Source organism: Penicillium soppii (assembly GCF_028829465.1).
Source record: "Penicillium soppii strain IBT 18220 chromosome Unknown utg000010l, whole genome shotgun sequence".
Classification (NCBI taxonomy): Eukaryota; Fungi; Ascomycota; class Eurotiomycetes; order Eurotiales; family Aspergillaceae; genus Penicillium; species Penicillium soppii.
The window spans coordinates 424,681-449,905 of record NW_026643240.1 but is presented as its reverse complement, the minus strand read 5'-3'; the positions used below and the strand labels follow the sequence as shown (position 1 = coordinate 449,905).

Here is a 25,225-nt window from a genome sequence, read left to right as displayed (position 1 = left end):
TGGCTGAAATGTCAGGGTTACAAATGGTCGGCTTGGAAACGGAGTGGTGACAGGTATATTGGGAAGACAGGTTTGAATCCTGGAGACAGGGAGCTGGAGGTTAAAGTGAGGGGTAGGTAGAGTGAATAGAGCATATTGCAGCAGTGTATCTACAGGTCAAATGCGCAATCGACGGCATAATACGATCAACTGATCGTTAAATTGGCTCAAGTACCTGTAGTACATGTCTAGTATGTTCGCTCTCGTGGTATCACATGTAGCAAGGGGGGAGAAGTCGACCCCTGAACGCTTCTAAAAATCGCTCAACGCATTTGTCCCGGCTTCGACGGGTATTCACACAGTATTAAGTAGTAGTCCGTATCGTATTCTCGAATCATGAGGCCTGCCATTTCTCTGTGGCAGCAGCTTCGAACTCAAACATCTTCGGGCTCTCCAAGAGCACGAAAGATTCGTAGCGAAGACCCCGCTCGCGCTCCTGGCTGTCAGACCATTGCTCGACGGTGCTGTTCCACACTCCGGCATAGCCGTCGAGCAGTGTCCGCCAGTAGCACGCTTCTGCGGCCGGGGTCAGGTACCGCTCTCGGAAGGTCTTGACGCTGTTATCGGCAATGCGCCGCGCGGCCTCGGTATCGCTGACCAAAGGCTCAATCTTGTCCGATAAATCGCTGAAATCGCGCTCAACCTCGACGTAGTTCTGATTTGGTCCGTCGGCAACCAGTAGGTAGTGGTGGTGCTGGATGAATTGCAGCTTGTGTGCGACAATCACTGAATGGCAGGCCTGTCGGTATTTCAGCGAGGCCGAATAGGAGCGACCTAAGAATGAACCGTTAGCTTTTGTTGCGAGTCCCACAATAAGATACCCAGCCTCACCTTCGACATGCGCTATGAACATGTAATGACAATGATCTTCCATCTTGAGCACGTTAGATCCGGTGCTCCAATCAACCTGCTTGACATCGCCCCACGGCTTGTCCCTAGCGGCTTCCATTAACGCGCGTCGCAATTTCGGCGAGAAACTTGGCTTCCCCCGCCAGACCAACTGGGGCTTTTTATCTTCCCACGGGATATCCAGTCGTTTGATTCGATCAACCACCTGGTCGTACGGGCCCATGTAATTGTTTGGATTGTCCCAGGCCCAGAAGCTAAAGTCCGGCATGAGCCACACACCTTCTTCGGTGGGGGTCCGCGAAAACACCCAAACAGGCCATTCGGGATTAGTCACATCGTCCACTTTATCTTCGACCGAGAAAACAAATTCGACATCGCGTCTAGAGGCTCGTTCCGGGTCGGCGGCCAGCGCGCGGTGGATCGAACTCAAGGTGCCTAGAATTTTCCGTCGATGGTCTTCATTTTTGGATCGAGCCAACACCACATGTAACTCGCCTTGAGAAATGAACGCCCGAGCCATTCCTTGCTCAATGGTGATGGCGTCAAGTTCAACTGTCGACAGGCCGCCATGTGTAGACCAGAATTTTCCTCCGCGCGCAATATCTTCGAATAGCCCAGGGAAAGCAGCCTGGCACTGTGACTGCCCGAGAGCTTCATTGCGACCGTCGCGGGCGTATTCATACGACCAGGCGGGAGAGGCGCCTTCTTGTAGGACGGGTTCGGGACAAGTGAGACATGTTGAGCATTGGAAGGTGGTGGAGGATTCGCAAGCACAGTGTCCGGCGGGGATCAGCTGGGTCAGGATAGGGTGTATATAGTCGCGATCCGAGTTCATGCCATACCAAATGATGAATATGACGCTGAAGCAAAGGGCGGCAATGATGCAAAGGAGTGAGAGACCGCGTTTGGGTCGTATTGTGTAGGCCGACATTGCGGATTGCCAGAGTGGCATGGCATTGTCTTAAGGGAAAGAGGTAAAAAGGGAAGAAATGGATGAGGGGGACGATCAAGATGTTGAAACAGCCCCTAAGAGCAAGTGATGGGCGTCGCCCCCAAATTGGCCAAGGCGGGCTGAGCCTCAGTGCCGGTGCATGTGGGTCAGAGGCGTCATTCTTGTTTTCTTCTTTCTTTTTGGTGTTGATTCTTTTCTGTTTATGTTTTTCTTTTATTTTCAATTAGTTGTTTTCTTGTGAATCATCTTTGGGTATGATGTGTGTTCAGAGGTAACATCTGATGAAGATGTGAATAGGGAAGTAGAAGATGGTTGAATGACGAAAAGAAGACGCCCTGCCAAGACATTCGAAAGGGGCGCAAGACTAAACCATGGACCCTGAATCATTTTACATCTTAGTCATTATATAGGGCACAGGCGTTAAGTTGTAGGGTTATATTCTTCTTTTCAGCCCATTCTATACTTCTACTTCGATCTCTTTGATCAAGAATCATACAACAACTTAGGGATACTCACGATTGATGCAATTTCTATTGAAATTTTCCAAGACACTACTAAACTAGATCAGAAACTAACCAAAATGGGGGCCAATACCGAGTCATACAGACAAGTGCGATACGAGGCCAACATGTGGGCCGGGGCTTATTTGAACTAAGCACTGGTATTTCGAGTCAACTGAATACATCCAAGTGCCTACAAGTGACATGTCTAACAATGTGGTTCTAACCCTCTTTTCTAACGCCCGCTGCAATGCTTGGAAACCCCAAATTTTTCATAGGCCTGTGTCAACAAAACAAAGCAAAATAAAGATTTATTGTCGGGACTGACTCCGTGCATGCCGTGTTCCCCGACTACGGCCACTAGAAGGAGCCGGTGTCTCCGTATCCATGTCTGGTGTTGCAGGTGGGCGGCGTTGTCGTCCGGGTCGTACACGGCCAAGAGCTCGTCGAAGAAGTCCGTCAGCTTCAGTGTCCAAATCCATCTCGATCTTGTCTTCTTCGGCTTGCGGTGTAGAGACCTGGGGTACATCGTCTGTCCATTCTTCTACGGAGGGTTCTTGGCGTCTGTGCCGTCGGGACGTATCCACTGTAGCCAGTCGCTCTTTACCCTTGGATTCATGGGTTCGGTTCAATCCTCGGCGCTTGGATGATGACACGCTCGATTCTCGCATACTCTCTTCGAACGCGGCCCGGTCATTCTGACGTCCTTCGAGCGCCCAAAGCTCGAGGGCTCGTGAAAGTAATGTACCCGCCACGCCGGCACCACCTGCTGCATCGCCTCCGCCACTGGCTCCAAGGACACGAACAGCCTCGTGTAGAGTCGTAACAGCATCTGTAGTGCGTCCCATTTCGAGTAAAACCAAGCCACGAGATGTGTGAAGGGAACCAGTCAATCCTCGATCTTCGTATCCTCCAACTCCCGATGCTGTAACAGCGTTAGAGCCACCTGCACCGCCGCCCAAGAATGGTGAGTAGCCCATGCTACTACCCCCTGCACCAACACGTAGACACTCGTCAAACTCACGGAGGGCCTCGGGCAGGCGTCCCATCCGACGGAACGCGTGGCCCAGGTTTGCACGTGTGGCTACCCAGGCACTAGGTTCACAATGGAGAGTGGTGGCGAGCGTCAAAGCTTGCTGGAACAATTCTATCGCACCAGCGAGCTGGTTTTGATGATACAATACCACACCAAGCTCATTGAGAACAAGCGGGTCCCCGCCGACGGGTGAAACGGCCGAGGATGGATTAGGTGGGAGTGCTGGCACGGAGCCTGGTGCTGCTCCGGTCGACATAGAGTAGGCTGCACATAGATACTCGTGCGCCAAAGCCATGTTGTTGAGCGCAAGATGTTGCATTCCCAAAAAAAGCTGGGGGAGATGACTGCCCTGGAAAAGCCGAGCGGCCGTACTATACGCTGCAATCGCTTGGTCGTGCTCGCCTTCTGCGGCGAAGGTGTGCGCAAATCCAATCCACGCCGGTGCTGAATGTGGATCTAATAGTGAAGCCTTCGAAAAGAATCTCCGAGCCTCGGCAACCTTTGAAACTGATAGATAGTATACTCCAATGGCCAGATAGGTATATGGTTCCTCCGGTGAGTGGTCTGCGAGCATATGGGAGAGCAAGAAGAGTGCATTTGTCGCACCCGTCTCATACAGACATGCCAAGTGGAGCGGGTAGATAGCCGGAGCATGGCCAAGATGGTTCTGCGCTGGTATGCTGGCGTTTGTGTTGGTGAGGTCGGTCGATTGAGATGTGGAGAGGATAGAGGAGGTCAGCTCCAGAGCTTCTGCAAACCGACATTGTGTGTACAGAGCTTCAGCGCGGGAGAGGAGGATGTCCGCGTTTTCAGCAAGATTATAATGTGTTGAGAGGGTCTCAGTGGCGTCGGAGAGGACGATCGGAGAGGAGTATTTCGATAGGCGGGTCGTGTAAAGCATCTTTGTGAAGTGGGCGGCCTCTTGTGCCATCATGGGATCGGGAGAGGAGACGGAATCAAAATCTAGAGATTCCAAGAATTCCAGCTCTTCGGCGGGTGACATCAATGAGTTCTTCATGAGCTGGTCAAATGCCTCAAAGCATTGCACATCAATCCTCACGGCATCCTTGTAGCAGTCCCGGGCGCGATCGAAAGCATTCTGCTTTGCGAAACAGAGACCTCTAAGATAACACATGGCCGCTTCAAATCGCACATTGTTGGCATCATCTCGTTCGCGCTCTTCCGCCCGATCACTGCGCGGGGTCGCGCTCTTGCCATTGCGCAATGTGACGTGGCTTTGATGTTGAATCTTGCGTCGGGTATGATTATTGCGGATCAGATCTGTGGGATTATGTTCGCCGAGAATGATCAGGGCTTGTTCGAATTGGTTCTGTTTGATATAGGAATGGGCAGCAAGATAGCGGCAGGCAGTGCTCCGGGAAACAAGGTCCTTGCGAGATAGAAGGGCTAGGGCACGTGTAAAGTTGTTGTTGGAGAAGTGTACTTGGGCCAACCAGAACGCGTCGGAGTCACTGTCTTTTTTGAGTGGTGTTAATATTCCTTATCTGCATCGTTTCCTTTGGGACTCACTGGTGAGCGCTAGCACCTTGTCGCCAATGTAGATTGCAGAATCATGCTGGCCACGGTTCAATGCATCCTGCCGCCAGGAGCGCAGAAACCTTTCCATCACAAAGATACGTCTGTAAGTATCAAAAATTGGCAGACATTGAAGGTCCTTAGGTGCTAAATCGCAATGTTGCATGAGCGGGTCCGTTTATTTTGAACTAAACAGTGGTCCGTGCTGTGGAATAGCACTCTCAAGGTTTTATGCCTGAATTTCATGCCTTACTGCCTTATCTTGGGTCTGGATTATAGAGTACGGAATGCGAAGTAATTAAAGAGAGCCTATATATGAACGAACCAGACATTCAGCCTATTGTACTTTGTATTCTTTAGATAGAATGAAATTATCTCGATTGATTGATGCACAGTTTAATACTAGTATTGTTTATTGTCATTGTATTCAATTGAAGCTATTGTTCTTGACTATTGAGGAAGGTGGGTCCTTATGGCCAATCAAGATGAGGGGCACACCAGCTCCCCTCGGATAAATGTTTTGCCTACTCCGAATCTTTACCGCCTTCTCCATTCATCCCAACCATGCAGAATAAAAAGGACAAGGTAAGTTCGCATCATAATTTCTCTTCCTTCCTGCTCCACCTTTCCGTCGCAACCATTTCTGATCATCATGGCCGAACGAAAGGTCACTTCTAAGTATTTTCCCCCTGACTTTGACCCTCGCGCCATCGAGGGCAGGGTCAAGAAACCCAAGACTCATGGCCTCAAGTCGATTCCTATTCGCCTCATGGCGCCTTTCTCTATGAAATGCACCAACTGTGGCGAATACATCTACAAGGGTCGCAAGTTCAACGCCCGCAAGGAGACCACCGACGAAAAGTATCTTGGTATTACCTTGTTCCGTTTCTACATCAAATGTACCGACTGCAAGCACGAGATCATCTTCCGCACTGACCCCAAGAGTAAGCATTTCTTTGCTGTGATGTCTTTTTTTTATTTGGTCTGTTCAGCTTCTGACTCACTTTCCTTTCAGACAAAGACTACAAGTGCGAGAAGGGTGCCCAGCGCAACTATGAGGCCTGGCGCGACAATGATGAAGACAAGTACAAGGATGAGACTCAGGAAGAGACTCTCGCGCGTCTCGAACGTGAACTCGGTGAAGAGGAAGCTCAGCAGGAGCGTGACAAGATGGCGGAACTCGAGGACAAAATGAAGGAGAGCAAGCGTGAGATGCAGGTCGCTGACGCTCTCGACGAAATCCGCACCCGCAACGCCCGCATCGAGCGCAACGAGGCCACCGGTGCCAAGGCTGCTATTGGCGAGCCTGTCTCCGCCATTGACGATGAGAACGCGCGCTTTGAGGCGGAGATTGCTGAGATTGCTCGCAAGCGTTTCCGAGATGCGGATGGCAATCCCAAACCGCGCCCTTCTGGAACGTACCAAGGAGTCATCTCCAAGGAGCAATTGCTCAAGAACCTGAAAGAACGACTGGGAATCGACAGCTTGGACGACGCTCCCCGCGATGAAAATGGCGATATCATCATCCCCTCCACCGACGAGGAGCAGGCGAAAGCTTCTGAGAGACTCAAAGAGGAAGACAAGGAGGAGCTACAGGAGCTGCGAATCAAGGCCAAAAACCCCGACTTGTTCAAGGGCCTCGAAGACTTCATGGATATGGACAAGAAACGCATCAGCCAAATGATCAAGGAGAAGAAGCGGAAGAGGGCCGAGCGCAGGCTCGAGAGGGCCGTTCACCAGGCGGCCCTTGACAAGAGGACCTCTGAAAAGGCCTCGGACAAGAAGCCCTCTGAGTAGGCTAGCTATTTGCTCTCATTCTACGGAAGGTTTCTAGGTGACGACTTGACGATTACATTCGCATCTTGATTTGTTTCTTTTCATCAAGGAGTTTTTGCACATGGATGGAGTGGAGTTCGTTCGGCCTTTGGTGCCCATGATGCCCATGATTTATGATCAATCAATCGAAATCAAAGATTAATTTAAAAGTTGCATTCCCATTAGTAGCGTATAACTATGTAGGCGCTTCGCATTCAAAGCTATAGAGCTCGAGGTCAAACCCCCTAAGCCAGGATCAGATGTTTTCCCGAAGAAGAAACATGCTGGTTCGCAAAGAGTGCGGAATCATTCCATTCTCATAAATCCTGACCCCTAATCCCCGTGCACAGCAACTATTGCGACTGATGAAAACGGCGTGGCATCCTCCATCTACCCTCTTGCCCATTCACTCACCCGTCTGCTTCCTCCCTCGTCTCAGATTCAATTTGTTATGATATTTCCTACTGACTGAATTTCGTGCTGAATTTCGTTGGACTGTGGCCGAGTTCCGATATTCGGGCTCGTTTGATTCCGTTGTTCAATGCCCCTCGTCTCACACACCTGCTTTCATCGCGGCCCGTTGGCCAAACGGTTGCTCGTCGTCGTCGAGCCCTACGTCCCACATCCCACATCCTAGAAATGTTGGATCTCTATTGTTCAGGTCATAACGTTGGCCACCTCGCTCATGGTTCGCGAATGCGCAAACGTGTGATAAATCCCATGTGGGAGGACGATTCAATCTTCTTGCTTGTGCCGGGGCTTTTGAAACGGCTTGAAGACGAAGCAGACACGGCCTTTTGATGATCCATGCTCCAGCTATCATAACTCACATGAAATAACTCGAGTGTCGGTCTCACTTGCAGAAAAAAATTTAATATCCTTCTGATTCTCATATTTCTCTCCTGTGTGGTTGCTACCTGGGGGATCTATGTCTACCTCCGTGCGGAGTACTGGAGCTTGATTAAGAGAAGCAATAACATTAAGAGCTAATGGTCTGCAAAGCTAAAAAGGACATTGGAGAAGGTATTAAGACAGGAAAGAAATCGGTATCACAATCATAGTAACATGAAGCAAAGCCGCGCACCTCGCCGGAGCGCCACGCTCAGAAAGCAAACCCAAGGACAAAACCACCGCTTGAGAAAACACAATAGCCATATAATGATAGCCATTGCCAATTGGCAATGGGAGAAACACACAAACCCCAAACTAGCACCACTCAAAGGTATGGCATCCACAACGCATCGCACGAGGCCAGATGTTGAGGGTTAACAGCCTTAGAAACCAGGTCAATCGTGGTCTGGTTGGCTGGCAAGTTGCCCTCCGGTGGGCTGGCAAGGCTGACAGCGCGGTTGGCAATGATCTCGCTGTTATTGTAGACAAGGTCGCGGAGCTGGTTGGGGGGCAAGGGCCCGCGATGCTGTGCCGTAGACCAGAACATCATTTCGTCCCGCACAAAGACGCTAAGTTGTTGCTCCAGCTCGTGGCGTGGCTCGGTCAAGCAGCGGGCGATGGCCATCATTGCACAGGCGAAGACACCCTCTGTTGCGATTGGACCCAGTAAGGTTTGAATGTTCGGTGTGAAACGGAAGGGAACTTGTTCCGGGTTGTAGAAGAATGCCTTAGCTGGATTGATGGTGGGGATCAATTCGGCACCCCAGATGTCACCGGTCGAGCGAGATATCATGATCTTGTTTGGGTATCGGTTTCCGATGTGCATAACATAGGTCATGAAGGCAATCGCCGCGTATTGGTAGGCAAACTGTCGGCGGAATAGCCAGAAGTCCGAGAAGTTGGGGTATGTCTGCTGGAAGTATTCCAAGACCACAGTGCTCGGGACCCACTTGTCTTGAATAGCTGTGAGGATCTCTGTACGAAGAACCTGTTGCTGATCGGGAGTACGCTGGAAACAATTAGCTTTGGTTGCCTCAAGAATGTCAAGTAAACTCACATTTTGCTTTGTCTCTGCCAATGACCTCATCTTATCCATTGTGAAGAGCACTGGCTCGTCCTTATTCATTCCCTCGCGGCGGCAGTAATCCTCATAGATACCCTGCATGGAGATGTATGACGAATCGTCCCGGACCAGGCGAATGTGAGGCGCTAACGGGACCATCAACGGCAAGTGGAAATACAGATTGCGACGGCGGCTTTCTTTGCGTTTCGCAAGCAAGCCGTTAAAGATTCGGAACAGCTGGAGGATGCGTTCTTCGCGTCTGCAGTGGCGGGCAGCAGGGTGTTGGACAGCAAATGCTTGCACACTACCGTCATGGCCTCGAATCTTCAAGCGGCGATGGCAAACACCAATACCTCGCACCAAGTCCACATCTGGAAGGAAGCGATCGATGCGGACAAAGTCTTGATTCTTGTCCTTGTGGAGTAGGTACTGGCCGGGGATCTCGACCTCATCGAACTTGAGGAAGCGGAATTCACTCAGATGGGGAGAGGCGCTCTCAAGGAATGTCTGTTGGGGTCGACGATCGAGCTTTTCTTCGAACTTGTCACGCCAGCGCCGGAGCTTGTGGATGTACTCGTTCATGGTCGGCTTCTTGGTGACGAAGTCCGCCTCGAACGATTTGCGAATGTGGGCAGGAAGAATGGTCTCCGCGAAGCGAGTGATGTTGGCTTCGGTGGCGGCAGGCAACTTGAAGTCCGGTGCATAAGATGCAGGCATGCGACCCACGTAAGCTAGGCCATCGTTCAGAAGAGCAACGATCAGGCGGTAAGCATCCTCATCCGGGGGACACTTAAAGTTCTTGTGGATCTGATCGACCATTGTCTCCATAGACAGAGCGAGTAAGGGGAAGGCTGTCTTGAGTCCAGACATGATTTCGTCCGAGTACTCCCATGGTTTTTTGAGAGGCTCCTTCTCGCCCTCGACGGTGGGAGCCTGGGTCTGTGGTGTTCCATTCTGACCTGGTACTTGCAAGTGTTGAGATTGGCCTGGAGTTTGACCGGCTTGTGGGCTTTGACCTTGACCCTGTCTTGGGGATGCCTGAACGGCGTTTTGTGGCTGAGCAGGTGACTGGCTTTGCGGAAGGGCGGGATTCTGAATAGCTGGCGAGCCTGCAGGTGGAACTAAGGGCGAGGCATTGGCAGCTGCCTGGGCCTTTTGGGCGGGCGAACTATCGGTACCAGCAGCCGAGTTTGGCTTTGTGTTGGGCGAAGATCCTTGCTGTTGCTGTCTAGCCCGATTCAACTTTTCTTGCTTCTGGTCATGCTGTTTCTTGATACTAAGCATGTCCTCTCTGTTGGTGCGGAGCAAGAAGAACAGAGCTTGGGGGTATAGCTTGGCAATCTTGACCAGAACAGCCTTGCAGAGGCGCGCCTCGCGATGGGACAGGCTGGTCAAAAGTTGCGGGATAAAGGTAATCCAGTACCACACCGGGGTGTCTCCCTTGAAGTTCTCGAACGCACTTGCAATCTTGCCCTCGTCGTTATCTAGACTGAGGAGCCAGAGGATTCTGCTGAGCAGTTTCCGCGACTTCGCGCTCTTGTAGAGACCAGCCGCCTCCAGGTAACAGCTAACAGCATTGCTGGCAAGCTCGTAGTCAGTAGGGTCAGCCTTGAACCTCTGATCACTGTATTGTCCCCATTCAGACCAGGCCTTGGCAAGGCGTAGATCGTAGTAAAGAGCAACACCGAAAGCTTCATTTGCCTCATTGACATGGTCCAACTTAGCGAGGAACATGCCCTTGAGCGTGTAGAACTCAGCCTTTTGCTGTGGTCCGAAGTAGTTCAAGTTGGTGTTGTTAATCACATCCAGTCCACTGTTCAGCTCCTTCGGGTTCTGGTAATGGCACTTGGCCTGCTCGCGAAGCTTGAGGAATGCCTCCTGGATTTCGATATTCGGCAAGGTATAGATGCGGCTGAGCTGATTGATACATACCTCTGGCATCTGGTGCTTGCGGGCCACATGAGCGAAGCGATTGATAATCCAAGCAGTCTCGTGGTATCCCCGGTAGGCGTAAGAGTTGCTGGCCACATTGTTGGTCTGTGGGGGTAGGAGGCTGAGGTAAGTACCATTGATGAGCTGGAAGATGTGCTGACGCCAGGTGACAAGGTCTTGCCATGTGTTAATATCATCCCAGAGGTTCGGCAAACGGTCTCTCCATGTGCCAAGAAGCAGCTTGAGCTCTGCAGACTTGGTATCCAAGTTGCGTTCGTTTGTCTGAGCCAAGCTTCCGCAGATGTGACTGGCATCGTGTAGTTCCACCAAAAGCTGGAAATGCTGGAGAATCGGAATATGGGCATTGGTGATGCGCTTGGGCAGTTGCAGCCATTTGCGGATGGAAAGCTGAATGGACTCGTCGCAAACACTGTTGAAATCCTGGATGTTGTCCTTCTTCGTATGGTATTGAAGCAGGGCCATGAATGCCTGGAAGAAGGTGCGTCTGGGGGTGGGAGCATCTGATACAGACTTGATCAATGATTCGAGCTGCTCTCGGTTACCCTCACTCTGCCAGTTTTCAATGTTCCTCCAAGCGGCCTCGAGCAAGAGATCGTTCAGATTCTCATGCTTGGCGAAGTCGCTTAAAATGTCCCATTGCTGGAGCTTTTGAGCGCATGTCAACCAGTGGTCCTCCCATACAAAGTATTCACCCTGTGAGAAGGGCATGGCGCCGGAACGAGCCTTGATCTGGGCATTCTCATAGAGCTGCTGGGATTTGTCCCACATTCCCTGTTGCTCGTATGAAAGGGCGGCATTGGTCTCGACAAACTTGCAACGACGGCGCCAAGTTCCATAGAAGAAGTCATCTTCCTGTAGGCCTGCGTAGACCTCCACAAGGGCATCGAGATTACTTTCTCGCACAGTGGGTGTGTCGATGATAGGGTCAATGGCAGTTTGTTCGAGGTACGTCGCAGCAGTGTACCATGCGTCGTAAGTTCGGCTGAGATACTTGATGACATGGGGAGGGATCTTAAAGCGAGGACTGGCACGCACCGTACCCTCAAGAAGAGCTTGGACAACGTTGGGACGCTTATCCAATTGTCTGTGATGGTACTCCCGAGTGAGAAGTGTCACCATGTCCTTCTCCAGATCAATGCAGTCCTCCTTCGAAAGTGTGGACCAAAAGAGCGGGAACAAGGTAGTCCACAATTTGTAGGCAACATTCGAATCGGTATGCTGAAGCTGGCAAAGAGGCTCGATCAGATCGCGAACTCTGACATCACCGACCTCCGACATGAATCGTCTCCGCTCGGTGACGAAAGTCTCAAGCTGGTTATCAACCATGATATCGGCCTTTCTTGGGTCTTTTTCTCCACTGCCGAAGAGGAATGACACGGGGAACAAAGTGAAATCCTCATTGTGCAAGCGGGCAGTGGTGTTCATGTCAACACATCCAAGCACCAGGTGCGACGCTTGAGCCAGCCAGAAAGAGTCTGCCAAAGTATCCCAGTTTTGGCAGGTGAGAACATAGCTAAGGCGAGAGCTGGCGAGGCGGGTCAAGCTGCGATCAAAGATCTGCATGAACCGATTGCGCATTTCAACATCCTGGGCTCTTGCGCCAATCAAGAAAGCGTGCTCCAATCTAACCGTCAACTCAGTGCGCGTGATCTTTGAGTCCTCGTAAATTCGAATGACGAGGTCAAGGAACTTCTTCAACATAGTCTGATCAGGTCGAGATTCGAATAGCAACATCTTGTGAAGCACAGCTGTCTTCTCCTTCAAGGTAGGCCATGACTCGGTGGAGTGGAAGATCCACGACTCAGCCATGCCCAAGATCTTGCTGCAAAGCTCGATGTTTTGTGAGCGCTCAACGATCTGCGCGAGAACACTGAGGAATGGGCGTCGCTGGTCTCCGAGGTGAGACATGCGAACGGAGATCAACTCAATTGTCTTGAGGATGAGGTCAACACCGAGCTCGAACTCTTGTTGATCTGTGGCCGGGGCAGCTCCTTCGGCGGGCTTTGTGCCGTTCCCATTCTGCAGCTGGGCGCCATTCTGAGTAGACGCAGCTACGTGCTCCTTAGCCAATTTGGTAGAGAATGCCTTCATAACGGCAGGGATATGTGCGTCAATCTCAGCCGGCTTAACCTTAGAAAGTGTCCAGAGAATGTTCAAGCTTGAAACGTAGTTGCTTGCGGAGAGCGTCTCAGTAGCGATAGTGGACAGATACGAGCCAAACTCGGAAGGCGTTCCCTCCGTGTCCATCGCATCCTCGTCGTCTGGTTGTTCATCCGGGATGGCCTGGAGAACATGACGAACAGGAGGAGGTAGTTTGTGGGAGATGTCCATGTCGTCTTCAAGGCCATGGAGACAGTCCTGAATCTCAGGGTTGTCTGACTTCAGTGGTTTCTCGAGGAGCTTTTGGATGGATGGAAGACGAGCAGCAATCCACTCATTTGGCTTGGTTGCAATGAGAACACGCAGTACCTGCAGCGTATTGACCATGTATGTGATTTTGTCTTCTGGTTTATCACCTTTTTCGCCCACCAGGATAGGCTCGGTTGCCTTTTGGTAGAGATCGATGTCAAGATCACCCCAGTACTCGGGAGAAAGAAGGCTACGGAGAAGGTGAATAGCCCTGTTGATCATTTCTCCTGTAAATACGGGAGGTTGTTGCTTGGTTGTAGGCATCTGACGGATCTGAGCAGCTGGAACGATGAATCGCTCAGGGAGGGTCGTGATGAAGGTGATGAGATACTTGATCAATGCCGCACGCAAGTCGGTAGGCACAGTGTAGTCAGATCGTTCACGGCTGCTAGGGGGGCCCAGAGCGGGTGAAGGAGATGGTTCTTGGGCATCATCCAGCTTGCGCTTCCTTGCAACTGGTGACTCGGATGATGCATGGGTCAGAGAGTGAGACTCCGCATTCTGAGCTCGTTTCTCTTCCCAATGCCAGATCAAACTGATCAAGTTGAGTGCCAGCTTCTTGCTGTCGTTGGAAGAATTGGGTGGACCGGTGATCTTGACCAATGACGGAACAATCAGAGGTACAAAGTGTTCCCTTGACTCGTAGAACAAATCAGGCTGACGAACCAAGAACTGGAAGATGCTCATAACCTGCTGCAGGTTGGCTGTCTCTTCGGCCAAAATGCGGCGAGGCCATTTAGCCCACAATGGGTACCGTGCCTCTGCGCCTGAGCTATTGGCCGTCCGTGTAGGGAGGACAGGCGCAAGAACATCAAGTGCTTGGGTGACAAGAGCTCTGCCCTCGTTCTGATGAGCCCTGAGCAAGGCGACGTAGACTTGGATTACAATCTTGAAAGGCGTCTCGTAGTGGGCAATGAAATAGCTGATCAAGACGTAGGCACCGTACTTGTTGATAATATCCTCAAGTCGAATGTAGTTCCAGGCGAATTTGATAATGTCTTTGCGAGAGTCCTGCACCGTTTGGGAGTGGTACTTGATCAACAAGGCAGAAAGCTGAAGCAACTCCATACGAGAGTGATCAACGCCTGCTTGGTTAGACTCCTCACTCAAATCCGCGAGTTGAGGCTTCCACAAACGACTCTGGATGGACTCAGTCATGCTCTTATCCATAAGCTTAGGAGTATTGGGGGGGCTGTTCCAGGTGACCTGAACATCCATTGCAAAGATAGGATTCACCAGATTGCGGAAGGCATAGGTCTTGGTCTTCTGGGGACAGCTCTTCTGGCCGTAAAGATCCAGGCATCGCATGATGACAGACCGCCGATAGTCAATGGACTCATTGGAGATGATGCTCTTGTAAATGAACTTGGGGAGTGCGAGGGTGCGTTTCAGCTCATCGGCGGAAAGTCCATCGATTACTTCAAACAGGAAGTCGAGATCGTGGGTGGCCTCAGCCAAGTACATGGTGAAGATATCCATCAGCTGGTCTTCAGCCTGCTCCACTCGGAGTCTCTCATCGGCAGGCAAACTGTCGCCTCGGAGCTTCCTCTCCAAATCCCTGCCGCAACTCAGGAGCTTGTTTCTCATATCTGCATGTGAGACCAACCAGCGCTTGGTTGAACTGTACGAGCAGAGAGAGTGTGCAACATAGACTCCGTTGATAGCAGCAGTGTTCTTGCCGTCACTGGTGTCTTGACCAAAGGCGGCAGCAGAGAATCCATCCATATCAGCCACGATCGCATTCCGCAATCCCTCGCTCTCGGGATCTGCCAGAATTTGACCGAAAAACCGTCCAAATCTCTCGTCCTTGAAACGAGCGAAGAAGAATGTTAGACTCTCCTTGGGATATCGGTTGAGGTACTTGACCAGCGGCTTGCGGAATGGGCTGTGTGACGTGCGTCGCAGCTTTGCCTCAAGATCAAGTACCTTGTTGACGAGATGCTCCATAAATGAAGTCGCAGCTGGAGGAAGGAGGTGGAAGATATTAAAGATGGCGGCGACTATCTTCATGGCGGGATTCTGTTCAACAAGACTGAATGAAACCTTCTGCAACACAGCATCATCTGCAATCACCTTCATGTGATCAAGCAGACGTGCACCAATTTCGACCTTAAAGTAGTTTGTGAGCAATGTCAAAAGACGAGCCAGGCCATCCAGCCCAGCGACACTGAGGCGTTTCGGGTCTTGAAGATTCATAAGAATAGGGCGTAGTCCATTCTGTAGTAAGTCCTTAGGGAGCTTGTTCGTCTGAGTGAGGACATCCCGAAGTCCAGCATTTGCAGCTTCAATCACCTCTTGAGAACGAGAGTACAGCGATTTGAAGAACACAGAGATGATGCGGGCCCTGCTCGTGTTTTGCGGAGTATTGGCAAACTCAGAGAAACTCATCGCCATAGACAGGAGGCGAAGGCAAGCAACACGGAGGTTCACGATCATATCCGCATTCTTGAACTCATTGGGCTTGGAAGCAAGCGATTCATCATCGGCATCGGCGAGTGCTAGTGATTCCAGCATCAAGCGGTTGAGAGGCTCGTTGAAGGTGACGATCTCATTGTGAAGACTCAGGCAGTAAGTGATAGCATCAATGAAACCAATCTGCGTCGCGAAAGGCAGAGCGCGCAGAGGCTTGTTGAAAATTGACTGCAAGAGACGATCTCTAACAGGCAAGATCAGTTCATGGACCTCACAGCCAAGCACTTCCTTCAATGTGGTGAAGCAACGGCGAGCAGTCTCTCGAACATGTTTGTTCATGTGTCCGAGCTCGTAGACAAGCAACCCACTAAGCGCATACAAGCGGCTCTTCTCGTTCTTGAGATCATCTTTAGGGATGAGCTTCCCACATTTCTGCAGAATCAAGATCATCGTCTCTTGTGACTGGATTCGCGTGGCAGCAGGCAGATCCAGTGGAGTGTCCTTGATCACATACATCAAAGACCGACAGAATTCAACGTGACGCTCATAAAGCCATGCTTCTCCCAAGTCCAGCTTGGTCGCGAGCAAATTAAGGCCCAGGCTTCCACCAGCCTTAGTGAACCACTCTTCGCTGTAGCAGCTGTGGCAGAAGACACGGCCCAGATGCTGGAAGAATGGAAGCTTGGATGCCTTCTCCGGGGATCCAAAAATCACACCCGCCGCGTCCCTGACAACAACTATGGCCTTCTCGGCAGCCTCTCGGACATGGACCTCATCAGATGCGAGGCAGTCAACCAAGGCCTCGGCGAGAATCTTGGAGTCCAGGTACACGGGGCCTTCGCCGCTTGCAACATCGAAGGCTTTGCGGCCGTGTCTGAATTGCGCCAGGGCACGACCAACCTCGACGAGGGTAAAGTGCTTGCATACATCCGCCACAAAGGCCTTGGCGGTTTGCTCAAGCTCAGGAATAGTAGTAGCAAAGATACAAGCCTTAATCAGCTTCTTGACAGTTGCTTCCTGTGCAATCTTCTTAGGTATCGAGGCTGACCTTTCCGACTTGTCAAGAATATCAGCCATCGCACTGGGCTTGTTCTCGAAGAGGTCGTTGGCATGAAGTCTAATTGAGCTTGACAAATCATCTGGTATCGCATCATAACCAATTTGAAGCTTGAGGTGAGAGCTGAGCATCCGATAGGCCTGCTGCTTGTAATAGATGTCCGAAGCTTTTGCTGAATCCGTCTTTGGAACCTCCATAAGTTTACCAGCAGCGAGGTCAATACCGATGTCCACAGGGAACGGTCGCTTCTCGTTCGGGCCAATCAGCCTGATGTCGAAGCTGGGGTTGTCATCAGAGAATTGCTGGAAGGACAGCTCTGGTGGGTGGTTGAGGAACTTGCGATTCCGTCCACCCAGTTTACCCAGGATACGCATGGTGGTGTGAGCGTGGAAGTGATTGTAAGGATGAGGGCGAAGGTGGTCCCAGAGAGCAGTCATCAGCTCGTCCATGATTGGAGCCATAATGGGGTCAAGGTAATCGGCTGTGAGGTTGTCCACGCACAGTTCGAGAGTGCGCAGACCCTGTCCGACAAGATCAGAGTCCGCACGCAAGGCTACCACGATTGGACGCATCAGATAGCTGAGATGAGGTAGGAGATGGCTCAGCCGGGCGGGAACAGTGAGGGTAAGTTCCACATAGAGATCCCGCTCCTGCGGCTTACGGGCTGCAAGCAGCAGGTTGTTGAATGTCTCAAGCAACATCTCTAGAAGGGGAAGAATTTCCTTGTAGAGGAGCTCGAAACGTCCCCCACCGATGCTTCGGAACAAAGAACGTAACAGAAGGAAGTAGTTCATAGGCTCCTCGGCTGTGACGGAAAGCTCAATACACTTGGTGACGATCTTTGTCACATGAGGGTGAAGGACCTGCTCATTCTGCACAGAGAACAGGGTCACCGCCATGAAAGAAAGCTTGAACATTCTCAATAATATCTTCGCTTTCGTCATATCAGAGGTTCCAACTTCATCAATACGCTCCATCAGATACTGCAAAACCATGCCAGAGAATGCGGGAGAAGTGGCCTCGCTAGCTAGGAAGAACTGGGGCAGGTGAAGCAAAGCCCCATGTTCAAACATAAGCTCGTGGAGGTAGGGAATTTCGGAATGAAAAACCTCATGGAAAGTCGCGGTATCAATGCAGTGGAAGACAGTGCCGAAGCTTTCCAGAAGCTCCTTTTCTTCTCGCGACATTGGCGCTGTGTACTGACTCGCGAGGAAGTCAAATGGAGAAGCATAGGTCATCTCAGGGGGGGGCTGGTCCACGCCATAGTAGCGGAAGACACGGGCTCCCTCGTGGAAGAGCTTCTTGATGACACTGACTTCCTCTGCATTATAACCATATGATACCTCGGACCAGTTGATAGGAACGCTACTTGGGTCGATCTGAACGTCGTCTGGGTTGCAGTTCTTCAATTGGCGGAAAATATTCTTCAGTCCGTTGATCAAGTTCCTGAAGAGGAAAATGTTGTCCCCAACAGGGTCACCGCCACGATCTCGCGGGCTAGAGGTCTTGATGGGTGATGCAGAGAAAATGTCGATTTCATCCCACTCGGGGGCTGGTCCTTGTCGACGAGGTAGCTTTCGGGGCACGGCTCTGTCTCCTTGCGGAAGACTTTGTTGGCCTTGGAAACTTTGACGGCGTTCTTGAACTGATGGTTCATCGATGCAAACTTGTCACCGATGGCATCTAAAATCATGATTAGGAAATAACGCGCCTCACGCTTGTCTTCTAATTTGGAGATATTCTCAGCCATGTTCAGAAGTAACTTTGCACTCATCGTTTGGAAACTTGTGCCAGGGAAATCGTCGTGAAGGTTTTTGGTGTACACTTCAACTGTCCTCCGGATCTGATCCCGACTAAGGTGGTCACGGACGTGGTGGATCAGATCAGCCAACATGCTATAAGCCAAGGGTCTCATGGTCTCATAGACAGTCAGGCCATCTCCGATAAGAGTTCGCTCATCCAGGAGCTCATCGATTTTCTCGAGGAAGATCTTGCGGTAGTTGAAGTTGATAATGTGACGAATAGCTACCAGCAACTCTTTCCTTGCGCCTGACTTCTCTCGTGGACAATCTTGAAGAAGACGTACCACGACAGAGGGAAGTGTGGGAAGGAAATCTTGAAGCTGGTGGGCATACAGACGCAACAAGTATGCTAAAAAGCTCATCGTCTTTACTTGCGCTGTGATGAACTCTCCGAATGCAGGACGGTTCTTGATTTCCTTGCATACCCCCGTGAAGATCGTACCCTGTGCTGCGGCTTCTGCGTGTGCCTTCTCTTGCGGCTTCGCCTGAAGCAACAGAATGGTCTTGATGAGCGGTACGAACAGCTTGACATTGGCTGAAACCGATGCGCGGTGAGTCTGGAAGATGGAAACGACGATGATCGGACACTCCGCAAGAACCTTGAAGGACTGCATACCCTTGAGAAGAACATTGCTCGACTGCTGTTCCGGTCCTAAATCTGACACAGATGTTGCAGGTGAGCTCGGTCGAGGAGATTGGAAGCTCTGTGCTGTTGCGTTTGGTGTTGATGGCATACCCGAGGGTGTGGCTTGGTTTGGCGTGTCAAAGGTGTCCCGGACCACTTGCTCCATGGTCTGGAACATCTCTTGAATGAGTTCAAGGAAAGCCTGAACCCGGTGTGCAGTTGCCTTAGCTTGGTTCCTCTCTAAATCCATGATGGTCTTCATGCAGAGCACCGCATTATCTTCATTCTCGATCCGCGCCAGTTCCATCAACAGGTCGACCATATCAACGGCATACGGCTCTACATCGGGGGAGCCCATGGGTAATCGGTGTAGTGTCTCGAGAATACAGTTTCGAAGCTTCTATTGAAAAAAACAGGGTGGGTTAGCAGGAATTACCAACCTTAATGAGGCACGAGGACACCCTCGAGTAAGTCCGAATCTCACTTGGTCATAGGACATGCTGAAGAAGACTGGGTCTCCCTTCAGGATTGTTTTGAAAACCGGCCATAGCTTGGCTAGAAAGATGGGGTAGCTTGCGCCCGAGCATAAAGGTTCAATGCTGTCTCGTAATTCGGTAGCAACATTAGCTCGGACTTTGACGTCTGTATGATGGCGTGATGGTCAGCACGGTGACATGACAGGGATTCCAGTCGACGACTATCAATTTGACGTACCCAGCTTCTCATCGCCGAGCTTGGTGGCGTAGATTTCTATATTTCGCTCCATGGCTGCGATCGTACCCGTCGGCAGGGTTGGCCACTAAAGCGAGACAAAGAGAAATTATGGCCGGGCCAAGAGGCCGGCTGAGAAGGGCAGAGTGTGCGCAGTCGTCCCGGGGGAGAATCGGCCTTTCATGTGTTGTGTTGCGGTGTCACAGAAGCTGTGTGAACTCGATCGATATGCGAAAAGATCGGAGACGGAAGAGGTAAAAGAAATGGAATCATCAAGTCATTTGGTATTCCAGGAAATAGACCGCCTAATCCATTAAGCAAAAGAAAGGTCGGACGGCAAAAGAATGAATCGAATTACCCCGCGGGGAAGTAGAGGGTTAGGGAGATGAGGGAGGATTTAAAGGTATTGAATGCGCGCGATATTCACGAGAGCAGAACAGAAGACGCGGGCTATCGCAGAGACCCCGAAAGAAACACTAGTCCGCTTTGGGCAATTTTGTCGGTGGTAGTTGATCCGATCCGAGCCCCTTCACAGGTACTATATCGGGACTATAAAGTGGCCATTCGAGATACCAAAATAGACAAAAGATGGGTGAAGAGGAAAAAGGCAAGTGAGGAGAATACGCTCCCTTGTTTCGCTTTTTAAGATTTTCCAGCATTTAGCATGTTGGTCTGCTTTTATACAATTATAATAGAACTATTCTCTGAATCAAAAGTATATATGTTGACCTACACGAAAAAAACCTTGGAATATCTCATTACGATCCATGGATAGGTAACGCACACGAGTAAAGAGAATCATGCTTCTATCCACGGCTAGGATTACCTAGCAATTTTATCGCACTTAATCAACCTCATCGTAGGTCAGTTCACAATCTAGACTGGCTTTATATGTCTACAATTTCCATACTCCAATCATATTCAAAGGCAATGTCATATCCTAGAATTGGTCTAAAATAATAGAAGAAGACAAATGAAGACAACACATAGACAGCCACCGACATCATGGTCGATGGATGGAAACGCCATACGCACCCGTTTTCCATACCCGAACACGGTTCTAAGACTGGCAACATCTCAGATATCCGCACTAAAGACGAACCCGAGGGATCCAATCGTGGAAAGGAAAATATCAAAAAGTCCATGTACACAAAAGAAAATAAGGGAAAAAATAGGGGGGGCAGAAAGGCACAGTTTGAGGGCATCAATCCGGGCGAGTACCGCCGAAAATCAAAAGACAAAAATAACTTGTTGCCCGTAGTCGCTATGCCGTCGCAAGAAAATAATCGGAAATCACATATCCTTCAGCAGTTCATTCCCTCCGAGACATTATTTGGTAGAATTGCTTCGATGCAAGATCTGTACATTGGTCGCACTAGTACCACTGCCGACCGATCGTCGTCGCGGGCGAATCTCACTGCCGCTTCCGCTCCGTCGTCTCCGGCCACTGCTGCGAATTGAGCCTCGGCGTCGTGTCTGAAGCAAACGGACGTTCTCACGTTAGAATCACGCTGGCTATAGAGGGAGGAGTAGTCTCTTAGCAAAAGACAAAAACAAGGGCATTAGGGCCAGATAAGAGAATAGTTCGCATAGGGATGCAAGTATCTGGGCAGCAAAATGGCGCAAGTCAGAGATGCACGGGACGTACCGAATTAGGAGTGCCTTCCCTGCTGGGTCGTTCCTTGGAGGCATCGGGCTCCTCTTGCAATTTCAGCGTGTTCAATCGCTTTTGGCTCTCGTGGGTCATGGCCTCTACCTCGTCGATCGGTTCAGGCACATCAAGAGCGGGGGGAGGGGGTGGGGGAATGCCGTTCTTTCGATCTCTGGCTTGTTGCTCGATCGTATCCCAGCGGTCTGTGCGAGCCTTTTCACGCCGTTCTGCAGTGTTCTGGTGCTCATTGAATTCGTGGGAGCATTCATCGAACAGTTGGGGGTTAATTTCCATGAACATCTTCATGGCGTTGTATACCATGCTGTGAATTGTTCTATGGCAAGATGTCATGTCAGTATGTTGTCATTCGCATGGATCAAAGAAAAAGGTCGAGCCTACCGATTCCAGTGTCCCTTTGAGTTCTCATATAGTGGCGCAAACATAATGGGAAGAATAGTCTCCACATTGTCGCTTACAAGGTTGCAGAAATATTCGTTGTTCCAGAAGTACAACGCACGCTCAGCGACCTATATATCCGAAATCAGATTAGAGGGGCATAGCAAGTTGACGACACGGGTGAATACGAACCTGGAAATGAGGACTGGCGACAGACTTGGCCAACTGATTGAACAAAGGCTCCTGGACCTTAGCGAACTCGCCAGGGTCCATCACTTCGAAGATATCTTCGACCTCGTTGAGATACATGACTTCTTTGGTGCTATTAGTCTTAGGCCAGAAGCGCAGCAATCCGAGGACAACCTAGATAGATGTGAGTATTTGACAATGGAAAAGAGTATTGAACGTCTTACGTCTTCGGTCAATGTGGAGTCCTTCTCCAAGAATTGCACGATACAGTATGCCAATTGCGGGTGGTACATGCTGAGACTCTTCACCTTGTGCATAGGGAGGAGGACCCGAGTCAAGAACAGCTTGTGCTCTTCCTTGAGAGGCAAAGCGAAACCGTTGATGATAGAACCCAGAATTTCGAGTAATTCAGCAATTCCGTTGTGGCGTTCTGTCTCATACATGAATTGGAAGAAAACGTTGTTAATAGATCGGCGGATATATGATCGCAAGTTCAAGAATTTTCCATAGATGCGATGGAGAGTTGTCTTGAGGAAATCACGTTCCCGGGGATCTTCGGAGTCAAACAGATCCAACAACTGAGTATGATAAATTAGTTTCCACCAAGCATAAATCGAAATATCTGGAAACATACCGAAAGCACAAACTGATGATCAATATAACCCTTTGCAATGTTCGTGTTGAAATCCTGGCTCTCGATGAAACGCAAGAAGAACTCATATACAACCTGGATGTGAGGCCAAGCAACTTCCAAAACAGGCTCATCTTCCTCCGGGTCGAATGCTTCGCCCTGGGGGGTCATAGGCGGGGGAATGGGACGGAAAAGATTTTTGGCGAACATCTCTACCACACGAGGGTACATTGGCTCTGTGATCACGGACCGATTGTTGGCGACATAGTCTAAGAGTTCGTGCAGCGCCAATCGCTTGATCTCCTTGGACTTCATATCGGCTGTGGGGTCGTTGAAATCGAAGATGATATTGCACTGATCGATCTTTTGCATGAACAAATCTTGACGCCGGTTGGGTGGCACTTCGTGGAAGCCCGGCAACTTCTCCAATTCTCTCTGGCGCTGATCGGAGATGTCAAATCGTGACGAGTGCTGGCGCTTGGGAGTCCGAATGCCTTCCGACAAATCCTTGGGGGTGGTCTGCAGGCGATCGAAGACATGAGACTTCCTTGGGGGTGCAAGATCGCCGGGCATCGTTTCAGCGGCACCAGGGGGAGGGGGGTGCTATAAATCCAACGAGTGTCAGTGCATGCAGGCGTTAGCTAGTGGGAAACAGGGTATGCTTACAGTGGAGCTTGGACTGATGATCACACTGGGAGCCACGGGCTGGCCTTGTCTAGTCGGTGTTCCTGGTCCATTGCTCACGGGCTGGCCTGCGGCACCGGCTTGGGGGATATAATGCTGGACCGGGGTACCGGGGTGGGGTGCGCCCGCAGAAGGAGTTCCGGCCGGTGAGGCATTATCCGGAGATTTGTTTCGCAAATCATTCAGTGAGGTTGTGGATGATGTGGGTGTGCCTTGGTTGGGGGAGGCAGACTGCTGTGTATTGGAGATGCCGAGAGACGACTGGGAAGTGGGATTTGAGTCTTTCTTTTTCGAAGACTTGTTGTCTTTCGCCCGCGACAACTGGTCGTGCTAAAAATGATGCAATAATTATTAGCGCGATTTCCGATGAGCGAGGTATCGCCAGCTGCTTAGGAGAATGGGATGGCGTGCGGAAGTAATCGTGCGGTGAGTGCACTTGGGAAGGGTGAGGGTAACTCACCACTCTCTGTCTGAAACCCTTCATTTTTGACGACTATGTAGATAACCACATGTACTCGGCTGGTGTTATGGGTTCCAGTGCAGCCAGGCGCCGCACTCTAGCCAGAGCGAATCGGGGGAGACAACGGAGACGACTATTCGAAAAGACCACGAGGGGGGAAATTGTTTGGATCGACCTAAAAGGAGAAACTGATGAGCGGTCCGGGTCACACAGCATGTAAATGGACTAGTCTCGAAATAGAGCGTTCTGCAGTGCCAACTTCAAGTCCCTGCAATGCTGGGAAGCGAAGTTGAGGCTCAATGGCAACAACCTTAGGCGCTCGAGACAGGGTGCAGTCGCAGCACGCGCACGGTGCAAGACAGACAGTTCGATTCAGGGAAGAAAGGGCCAATGCAGGCAACAGGAGACGAGCGTGCAATCGAACATACCTTTGTAGCTTCAGGTTGAACAATTGACTGGCCGGCAGTAAGGCTGGCCGGAGAGAGCAGGTGATATAGGATGTAGTTGGTCGGTGCCAAAGGATCTCCGTGTCGCTAAGTGGCAGGCTGGGAGTGGGTGGGGGGGGGGGGGGAGATTGGGAGCACCAGGTGAACAGACACTCAGATTTCAGCTCTCAGCGACAGCACAAGAAATCAAGAACTAGATGAAAAGGCGCCTAGTAGGCGATGTACAAAAGACCAAGTAAAGATGATGGCGTTGGGGAGGAAGAAGGAAAGTGGATTGTTGTTGAGGTGTAGGCAAAGGCGGGCTGGTTCTCTCCTGGCTGTGATGGTGATGGGGGGCACTACTACCAAGTACGAATCTGGGGGATTTTCTACATTTTTAATGGAACTAGAGCCTCTTGATGCTTAATTCGGAGACCATAGGATTTACTCGACTTCAGTTCTATTTCCATCTCCTTCTACATCACTTTTTTGTATGCCTTTTCCCGCTTGTTTCAATCTGCTTATGTCATACACACGTGACCTTCAGGGGCGATTCAAATTCTCAGGCACAGACGACGTCACTTAATTCTGCCATGAACTTGATTGTTGAGAAGTGGAAGCAAGGATAATATTTTCGAAGTAGATAAGTCAAGGTCTGGGTTTTGATAATATGTACGAAGTACTCCGTACATTTGTAGCATCGAACAAGGGAATGCCGGAGAAAGAGCGGTCTGTGCTCTGGACCCCACCGAGAGCCTGACCAAATGATCTGATATTGGGGATTTTCTTCCTTGGTAGATTCTGATAGATTAATGAACTAATGTGGCTTGCATGAAGTATGCTATATCAAGTATCTCATTTTAGAAGGTCTATGTCACGGTCTTGGCTGAGGGGTTGAAATATACTCATGTACGTAGCGACAATATATATTGTCATCTTCTCTTACCTACGGCCATGCATAGACGTTAAGAATAAAATGCCTTCATGGTTCGTTTTGGTCTTATTCTAGACCGCGGTAAAATGTAGGTGCCCATCTTTTTTATACATCTCTGCTCTATCTCCTGCGCCGCAGTAAAAGCGCCGCTAGCGTTATGATGTAGCCATAGGTTAGGAGGACGTGTGTCTTCATCAGTTGCGGC

The 25,225-nt window shown here is 50.5% G+C and overlaps 6 protein-coding genes across 6 annotated transcripts; 2 read left to right on the top strand and 4 right to left on the bottom strand.

Annotated features, from left to right (window-relative positions):
• Positions 1 to 373: 373 nt before the first annotated feature.
• N7529_010809 (uncharacterized protein) lies at positions 374 to 1,819 on the bottom strand (the record flags this gene model as incomplete). Its single annotated transcript, XM_057246336.1, has 1 exon — positions 374 to 1,819. One exon carries the CDS (start codon positions 1,817 to 1,819, stop codon positions 374 to 376), a length of 1,446 nt encoding a protein of 481 aa, XP_057091685.1.
• Positions 1,820 to 2,651: 832 nt separating this feature from the next.
• Positions 2,652 to 5,003, bottom strand: N7529_010808 (anaphase promoting complex subunit CDC16; the record flags this gene model as incomplete). Its single annotated transcript, XM_057246335.1, has 2 exons — positions 2,652 to 4,852; positions 4,907 to 5,003. The coding sequence occupies 2 exons, from the start codon at positions 5,001 to 5,003 to the stop codon at positions 2,652 to 2,654; spliced, it is 2,298 nt and encodes a 765-aa protein (XP_057091684.1).
• A 561-nt stretch (positions 5,004 to 5,564) lies between these two features.
• Positions 5,565 to 6,709, top strand: N7529_010807 (Saf4/Yju2 family protein; the record flags this gene model as incomplete). Its single annotated transcript, XM_057246334.1, has 2 exons — positions 5,565 to 5,856; positions 5,928 to 6,709. The coding sequence occupies 2 exons, from the start codon at positions 5,565 to 5,567 to the stop codon at positions 6,707 to 6,709; spliced, it is 1,074 nt and encodes a 357-aa protein (XP_057091683.1).
• A 1,234-nt stretch (positions 6,710 to 7,943) lies between these two features.
• Positions 7,944 to 19,705, bottom strand: N7529_010806 (histone acetyltransferase TRA1; the record flags this gene model as incomplete). Its single annotated transcript, XM_057246333.1, has 5 exons — positions 7,944 to 8,627; positions 8,676 to 17,936; positions 17,993 to 19,339; positions 19,424 to 19,581; positions 19,654 to 19,705. The coding sequence occupies 5 exons, from the start codon at positions 19,703 to 19,705 to the stop codon at positions 7,944 to 7,946; spliced, it is 11,502 nt and encodes a 3,833-aa protein (XP_057091682.1).
• A 950-nt stretch (positions 19,706 to 20,655) lies between these two features.
• N7529_010805 (uncharacterized protein) lies at positions 20,656 to 21,111 on the top strand (the record flags this gene model as incomplete). Its single annotated transcript, XM_057246332.1, has 1 exon — positions 20,656 to 21,111. One exon carries the CDS (start codon positions 20,656 to 20,658, stop codon positions 21,109 to 21,111), a length of 456 nt encoding a protein of 151 aa, XP_057091681.1.
• Positions 21,112 to 21,156: 45 nt separating this feature from the next.
• Positions 21,157 to 23,685, bottom strand: N7529_010804 (protein phosphatase 2A regulatory subunit RTS1; the record flags this gene model as incomplete). The annotated part of the gene is made up of 8 exons (XM_057246331.1): positions 21,157 to 21,165; positions 21,299 to 21,635; positions 21,701 to 21,828; positions 21,890 to 22,060; positions 22,111 to 22,464; positions 22,521 to 23,120; positions 23,184 to 23,531; positions 23,662 to 23,685. 8 exons carry the CDS (start codon positions 23,683 to 23,685, stop codon positions 21,157 to 21,159), a joined length of 1,971 nt encoding a protein of 656 aa, XP_057091680.1.
• Between the last annotated feature and the right edge of the window lie 1,540 nt (positions 23,686 to 25,225).